Genomic DNA, 8,253 nt, shown 5'->3' on the forward strand with positions numbered 1-8,253 from the left:
CGGTTACGTCAGGCTGGGAGAGAGGGGGGAGGTTGTTGGGAGGGGGACTAATGAGGAGAGAGAGAACGAATGTCTTCCTCGGCGGTGTTGGTCACAATGACCCAGCTATAAACAGCCAAAAAGACCGATACTTCTTCATCTTGCCAGTCTGCGGCAGTCGCTGTTCAGGTTCTTGCTGGAGGCTGCGCCGGGTTAGCGGAGATGTATGTGTGCCTGGGCACGGAGGCTGCGGGGGCGAGTGATGCCAGGCCAGGCCAAGTGTCTTGCGGCATTGTCTGCGGGTGTGGCGGGAGTAACGGGTGTGTGTGTGTGGAGGTGGAGGGGGGAGACGATCTCAGAACCCGAGGTCTTCAAGAAAAAAGGCGAAAATAGTATCGGTATGACTCATGCTGACCCTCGCACCTGTGCGCTCGTCTGCTCACAGCTGCATAAACCTTGTCCCTTTCATAAAGCTTTTCAGGTGCAGAGACAAAATGATGAGCCTGTGGATGTAGCGAGGAAAGTGGCATTGTGGCAACATGGAGAAAGAAACGCGACGATGTTGGCCTTAACGATGATGAGGATGAAGAGGACGACCCCACGAGGAACAATGCCTTGTCAGTGCGGTGACAGCCGCGACCAGAAAACATAATTATACTCCCATTACAATAATAATATCATTACAAAACTCCCGTCACAATAATAAACCCTTTACAATACTCCCAGAGGAAGTGAGTAGTCTAGAGATTATGGTCTCCGTAACCTTGGTGATACAGCGCACCTCCAGCCTGTGAAACGGATACCAGTCTTTTTTTAGGGTTTGGAGAGTAGATGGCAACTGCCCTCGTAAAAACCGCTGACCCCGAGAAAGATGGCCATCTTAACACCTCACGCCCCTACCACCCTAAAATCACGGCCCGACCTTTCCCTTTTATTACACAGAGACCGCCAAGGTGTTACCTTTGCGGGGAAGTAACTCTTGAACGTCACCAAGAGCAGGTAAGTCGCCGGCCTGCTTGCCGAAGCAGTGTGAAGGGTTCCATTGTGTCTACAACAATGGTGACGGAAAGCCTAACATCTCAAAGTCGCCTCGTCGGGCAGCAGGAAACTTTAACCGAGACAAAACGGTGTGAAAACCCCAGCTCCGCCTTCTGTACATCGTAAACATGCGTGTGTGAGTGTCCTCTGATGTCCACAGCTTCGATCCACCAACTACCCGCAATTGGGCGTATCTCTACTTGGACTACCACATCTAAGTAGTCGTCTCGCACACACACACACTCTTCAATCCCGACAAACCACCCTCTTTTCTAGAAGGCAAGCAAAAATCAACAAGCTCCTGTAAATGAAGCTCCCTTTTTTTTCTATTTTCCTCGCTTCCGAAACGATCGGGCGAGCCATCGGGCCGGCAGGCACGTGCCAAGCGCAACTAGTTGCTTTCATTGACACCAAGACCCTCCGCCGTGCCAAGCCCTTCCACAATGGTGGCAAGCAGTGCCCGATTCGTGATAAATGGCCAACCAGCTAAACCCGCAGGAAGACATTGCGAGGACTTCGAGCGTTCTGTTTCGCTCCCCTCACTCCCCCGCCTCTTCTCTTCCCTCCCTATCGATAACCGTCGGCGTGTCAGGGATTTTAACTCTCATTTTCAGTTCTGTCCTAGCGTCTTGCCACCCACTTCTCCCTCGGACACAGCTCGAGTTTTATGTTCACTCTTCATCTACCTAAGCCCACACTTCTGCAAAGTCATTTAATTAAAAGAAATCCTCGACTCTATGGCCCTCCCAACAGCGGTATCGACTCAGACAGTCCTGGAGGGCTAAGACAGGGTTCATTAGAGGGAGGAATAAAAAAAGGTGGAGGGCCCGAAATTAAGAAGACTGGAACGGAGGGGAAGGATGGTTGTGTTGGGAGTGCGCGAGCTGTGAGCTGGGTGGATTATCAGTCAAAAGGCAGGCCAAGGGGGTCTGTGTAAGTATGTGATAGAAACAAGATAGTGTCTGTTATTAAAAGACAAGGGAGTCGTCTTCTCCAGAAATCTCCATGAATCTCAGTACTTGGCCGAGGCGAGCGGAGCGGGTTAGTAAACGCTCACTGTAGTTCTCGGGTAGCTGATAAGGCGGGTTGATCCTCGGTGCATGAGCTATGGAAGCCCAAGTGTGATACAAAACGATTATTCAAGACGACAATTGATTAAACTAATCAAAAACCAAACATGAAAATAAATTGTAAAAGGGAGGAAATTCAACCAAGCAAAAGAATTAAAAGAAACAAATACAAAATATTAATTAAAGAAAAGTTCAAAAAGAAATAAAAAGAAACGAAAAAGGGTGGAGGGGTAATTTTAAAAAAGCAAATGGTCACATATCAGCTTTCTGCCTGACCTGTTCCCTTATTTAGACATGTGTCGATTTCCTAATTTCACTTCCACAACATTGGCCTGGCGTCCCACGCTTCAGATTTGGAACTTGGCGACCTCCTCCCCTGAGCTTCCGGTCCTCGCACTCCCACTCCTGCAATTTTCCCCTGCCACATTGAAACCCCATAAACTCAGTCTCGTGACGTGAGATGGGTGATGGGAGGCGCTGATAAGAGTTATCAGCTTTGTCGTTAATTGCAAGGCAGTTTGGCTCTGATGCATGTGCATCCACAAACCAGACCGGCCAACGCCTTCTTAATATCAAACTAATTACATCCCATCCAGCTGTCGTCAACTGATGATGATGATGATGATGATGATGATGATGATGATGATGATGATGATGATGAAGAAGAAGAATTCCTCGGACACTGTCGATCGCTATCAGTAGTAATCACTGAGAACGTTCATTATGCCGCGACAAATGCGTTCCCACGATGACAGCCAATCAGCTTCTCGCGTGTGGACTAACAGCCAATCAGATTTTTTTTCCAACGCCTTTCTCCCGAAACGGACACTGAACTGAGACAGACCCTCCCTGGCTCGAATCCTAGCTGCCATAATGGAATTCGTAAAGCAATATCAGGGTATCTCTATATTTTCGTATTTTTTCATAAACCATCAACATACTCCACATTTTAGTTTTCTTGAATTATTTTCCTTTTACGATTTCAAAACCGAGGAGGTAGATGTCAGTGTGTTTATATTCCATGCCGGTCTATATGACGAGTGGTACTATGGCGGGGAGGAGGCTTCATAAAGTTTTATGACAGTGCGTGCGCAGAGTCTGTTCAGCAGTATTTAGATGAGTGGAGGGCACAGACAAGTCTGGATAAGAGCACAGATACGGTTGTCGAAGCCCTCGCAGGTTACCGGGACGCCTAGGCGCGATACCCGCGAGTTTATATCAATAGGAGCCATTTTTAACAGGCCATAATTCTCCCATCATACCTAACCCCGCGCCCTACAGCCCTCGCTGCGCGCCAGTCCAATCCCAGCTAAGCCGCTTGGGGTGCTCACCACCTGGCCCACTATGTAGCCTCGTTAAAAGTTGTTTTTGTCTCTCCCTCCTCCCACTGTCTCTCCACATATTTTCTCGAGCCTGCTAACCGCAAGTCCCGTAATCCGCGGAGAGTGAAAAACGGGAGGTAATCCAGCACCCAGACGCCGCTACCCAGACGCCTGCAGTTGACCACATCGCCATGAATGCTCTTCCCTTTCCTCCACAGTGCGTTACCTCCCTTTAAAAAATAAAACCGAGACCGGCCGAGTACAGAACAGCTTTAAAACCTTATCTGTATTTTATGTGTTTTAGTCTCTAGTATGGCAGATGTATGAACAACCCTGAACAAAAGGACCTTAACACGCTGATTGTTGCATAGTGTAGGGATCTTGCCTACCCTGATCGACAGGATAAAGGAAGGAATTACGGGTACAGCCTGGTGTCCACGGCACTATCTTACAGACAAATTGATCAGTTCTGTCGACACATTCATCGTCTATGTTACATTTCTTTTTTTTTTTTTTTTTTTTTGCTATATTCCCCCCACCTCTCTCTCTTTCTCTCTGCGTATTTCGTTCTTCCATTCTCTTTCTTCTCTTTTCATCCGTTTCCCACCATCCCCACCCCCAAACCAAAGACGCACGTGCGCGCAAAGGGAGAGAAGCAAAAGATTGTACCACGTGATTTACAGACAAGAGTAACAAGCGATTATCTCCGTATTACGTGAGTTGTTGCACCGCACTGCCTAATGCGTGCAGGTTTTTGTTTTTAATTCTTCCTTGCCACAACTGGCAAGATTTAATGGCGTCCAAACGGTTTTGTGTGCGCACGTAACACTCAGTGCGTGAGCCACTCACGTGATGACGTTTTACTAAGGGGCACACAACTGCGACAGGCATTAACCACATTAGGAAAGTGAGGTCGGCATGGAAGGGGTTTTTAAGTGGCAATGCTGAACGATCTTCTTTCTTTCCCACTCTTTCATTTTCACTTTTGGTGTGTTCTTTCCTTTCATTCTTTCTTTCTGTCTTTCATTCCGCTTGCGCTTGTCAGGTCAGGGATGGGGGTTGGTGTGTTTTGCGAGGGACATTCATAGTGGGAGAGAGAAACACCACGACTTTTAGAGAAGGAAGACAAATCTGAACATACCTCCAGTAGTGACTGGCGAACCCCGGACAGTTCCTACATTTAGTGCACGAAGTTTTCACTCGCTGATCGGCGAGACTGGGGTTCGAATCCACTGACTCCCTCTCCTGCTAACAGAAATAAATACAAGTATTAATAAGCGAAAAAATGCTAATAGCTGTGGTTAATTCAGAACAAGTTTTACTTACTGGGCACCAGACACACAATCAAAAGGAAATGTGAAAGCCTAATTAGTGCCTGGAAGATAGGAGTACAGTCTGCCATTGTCTAGCTCTTTGGCTGACAGACCATCTGCCGGATGCTATTCTCGTCGACACCTTTCTTCCCAGGATTGGTGGAGTGGTTTGAAAGAATAAAGCTGTTTTTGCTCATCTGAACTGTAGATGCCCAGTAACTTACTTGCGCGTGAGCACCGTACTATTTATTAATCAACTCAACCGTAAACAATTTAATCATCGTAAGGGCTCTTAACAAATAAATAGTTTAAACCCCACAGTGCCGACATTTCTTTGTGCGCAGAGAATACTTAGTGTATTGAAGAAATATGGAGAAACTCTTCTTCATGCTAGAAAAATTATGTCCCCTCTGTCTAGGTAGGCAGGTAGCATGAGTGATCGTAAGCAAATGTAATTAGCGTATTACTTATTTGTTCATTTTTAAGTGAAAACAAAATTGATATTTTGCTAACACTTCAAGATGAAATTAACAGTAAGAAAAAAAAACTATCGCTCGGACTCTTCTTTGTTGTCTCCGCAAGGATACATGATTATTTATTGTACAATAGCTTTGTGTATGTTTATTAAGGTCCCTCGCCAACTGTTACTTCAGAATCAATGTAGAATGCTGCAACAAGCATCTTTCATTCTTTTTTTTCTAGCAAAGATGTTCGAGATTTCATTGTAAGCGGTTGTTTTGCTCGTCACTGTCATGTTTGTATGTTTTTACAGACCTTCACACACACGATGTAATGTTGGGATCGAGCTCATTGAACACAGCTCACTCAGCTGAAAAAATGACACCAACGTGTGAGCCGCATACCCTTGGGGTAGTTGTCTGTAGGAAACTCGCTTTTCATGAAGCTTGCAATCACAGTGTTGTTTTCTTTCGAGCTGTTAAGAATGTAACTGTCGGAAAGCAATTAATACTTGGTTTTATATCTTTTTTTAAATTTAGCTTTGCGAAAGTTGATACAACACAGCAGTAATCTTGTCCGCCCATCCTTTAATGTTCGTAGTCTCAGTACAGGCAATTATGTGGCTAACAGCCGCGAACCAATCAGAATTTGACCTCTGGTGAGTGTGCACTGCACATGCGCTGAATTGTTGACGAAACAGCCTCGTTCTGGATCAGTGATATGATCTCTCGTCAAAGACTTAAGACGATGCCATGTGTGGCATCATGAATGTCTCCCATGCGATTCACAGAAGGAATGTACAGAGGGGAGGAAGCTGCTTTTTAGGCTAATAAAGGTCATGGCTATTCGTGCCGATGACGTCAGAAGGTCAAAAACGGTTGATTCAGAAAGCCAGCGACCGGATGTCAAATGTCAGAATCGAAGAGTTTACAGTGGATTGAAAAAAGTATCATTCTGATTTTTTTTAACCCGTTTCTTTCCCCTCCTCGAAATAATTCCGATGCACTCTTGAGACTGAACATCTGTGAAAAATAATTATAAAACTTTTATTTCAGAAATCGTTCAACGAGAACTACAGGTCCTTTAAAATGATTTTTTTTTTCATTCGCAATTATTTTCGCTGTTTGTTCTAGTTGTTCTGCATCAGCTGTAACAGCGGTTGACATTTTTACAGCAGGCTCCATCAACATCCCCTGCTATTATAGTGACCTTTTGACCGCGAATAACTAACCAGCGCCTCCTAGCGGGGTTATCGCACACCTCGGCTTTTTCAGAGCACATAAAGCATTTGTGTAATGTTCAGTCATCTCTACGATCTTCATCAAGACTACACATCTCTTTACAGGGCCACTTGACAGGACAATGAAAATTATCAAACAACATTGCCTGCTTTATGACCACCACCAGTAACGGTCACGGTGAATTGCTCACAAATGACCGACAGCCAGGTCACGACCTTTGTGTGCGCTCTCGACGTTACTCTCAATTAACAGCTTAGTTGACCTCTAACCCTTCGATCTGTATTGACAGGAAAGCTGCGGCAGCAATGTAATCCCAGGTTTCACTGCCGTGAAGTGGTGCGACGAGCTGTGCGCGTGGTCAGCCATGCGGGGATCAACAAGTGTCTCTTCTCTCGTCTGGCTTGACCACACAGCACATGGACTCTCTCTCCGCAGGGAGGGGGTGACTGAAGGGTGAGGGTAGAGGTGGTATTGAGTGCATGCGGGAAGGTAAAATAATCTCTGTGTGTGTGAGAGAGAATAGACACACACTCAGAGTTTGAGAGAGACAGACACCCGATCCAGGCAACACGCTCGGACAAAAAGAAACACCCACACTTGTCGAGGGACTTACCACCAAGAGGGGAGAACTCTCAGCTCTCGTCGCTTGTTCCAGAAAAGGATGCAAGGGCGGGGGTGGTGGCGATGGCGTCGGCGGTATTCCTCCAGTAGCCATGGCCCCAGACTGCCCGGTGTCCAGCGAGCCCCACCGTGTACTCACAAACCCCGCTTCCTGTTCGCAACACACCTCGAGCACTCTATGGGGCGCGTGCAACAAGTACAAACTAACCGACTAAGACACGGACGGGCGAACAAAGCCCTCTTGCCTGTGTTCCTTCCTTCTTTACTCAGTCTGCACTGACCGACGAGATTCTCGGCGAATCCCAGTCCACGGTAGACTCCATACAGTCGAGCTGGAGAACAAAAAGCAGACGATATCTTTCTCCACCGGCTCGAACAGCAAAGCGAGAGCACTCTTCGCACAGGCCAGCAGTTTTCTTGGCAGACGATACACTTTTCAAATCTCTCCAGCTGCTTGTCATGTGATTTTCGCGTGGATCGCAACACACACACAAACAAGTGCAGGTCAGTAATCCCAAGTTTTCAAACTGGAAGTTTTTTTTCACCTGTCACACGCCAACTTTCACAGCATACACAGCACGGAAGATGGCAGCACTAGACACGTAATTCCAAGATTTTGGAGGAGCAGACGAGGAGAGACGATCAAGTTCAAACGGTTTGTGACTGACGCTATCATCCGATTCTGCCGCCCTGCCTCGCTTTGCCAGTCATTCAGCAGACGGTCAGCGTAGTGTGTTAGCGTGCTCTCCCCTTCATCCAGGTGTTTCTCGGCTCTATTTTTGGGCAAGCTCCGCCCCCGCTACTCGATACGTCACATGACTGACAGCTGGGGGCGACGATCGGCGGCGTGGGTCTGCGCCGCTTGTCAGCAGTTGCACGCGCTGAGCGTGAAAGGGGCGCAACACTGTGGGTAGAAGAGCGAACACCGTGGGGACACAACAAACATACCCGTTAGAAAAGGAACATTGTAACTACCCACACCCCAACAAAACAAAAATAAAAACCTGACCTTACGGAAGTGAGGGGTTAAGGTCGAGTCAGCTTTTGATGTGAGGTTCGCTCTAATCTCCTCTCCCTCACTGCCTACCCGATACAGAGTCGGGTACCCTCTGGTTTTGTGTGACACTTCACACGGGTATCAGACCTTGAATGTGTTCGCTATCGGGTTCGGATTTCCTTGCGTTAACCATTAGACTGTTGTATACAAAAG

The 8,253-nt window shown here is 46.9% G+C and overlaps 1 protein-coding gene across 2 annotated transcripts in view; it reads right to left on the reverse strand.

Annotated features, from left to right (window-relative positions):
• The window catches only part of LOC112571517 (prickle planar cell polarity protein 3-B-like), a 120,988-nt gene extending 112,948 nt beyond the window's left edge, over positions 1-8,040 (reverse strand). The window contains exons 1-2 of one of the 2 annotated variants that reach the window (XM_025250532.1): positions 7,036-8,040; positions 4,551-4,654 (exon numbers count right to left, since the gene is read on the reverse strand). In XM_025250532.1, coding sequence (XP_025106317.1) covers positions 4,551-4,654; positions 7,036-7,137 — 206 coding nt within the window. In that variant the 5' untranslated portion in view covers positions 7,138-8,040. Of the gene's footprint in view, positions 1-4,550; positions 4,658-7,035 lie in introns of both variants that reach the window. The other variant, XM_025250531.1, reaches the window with a different exon arrangement.
• Between the last annotated feature and the right edge of the window lie 213 nt (positions 8,041-8,253).

The sequence above is a fragment of the Pomacea canaliculata genome, linkage group LG9 (assembly GCF_003073045.1).
Source record: "Pomacea canaliculata isolate SZHN2017 linkage group LG9, ASM307304v1, whole genome shotgun sequence".
In the NCBI taxonomy this organism is placed as follows: Eukaryota; Metazoa; Mollusca; class Gastropoda; order Architaenioglossa; family Ampullariidae; genus Pomacea; species Pomacea canaliculata.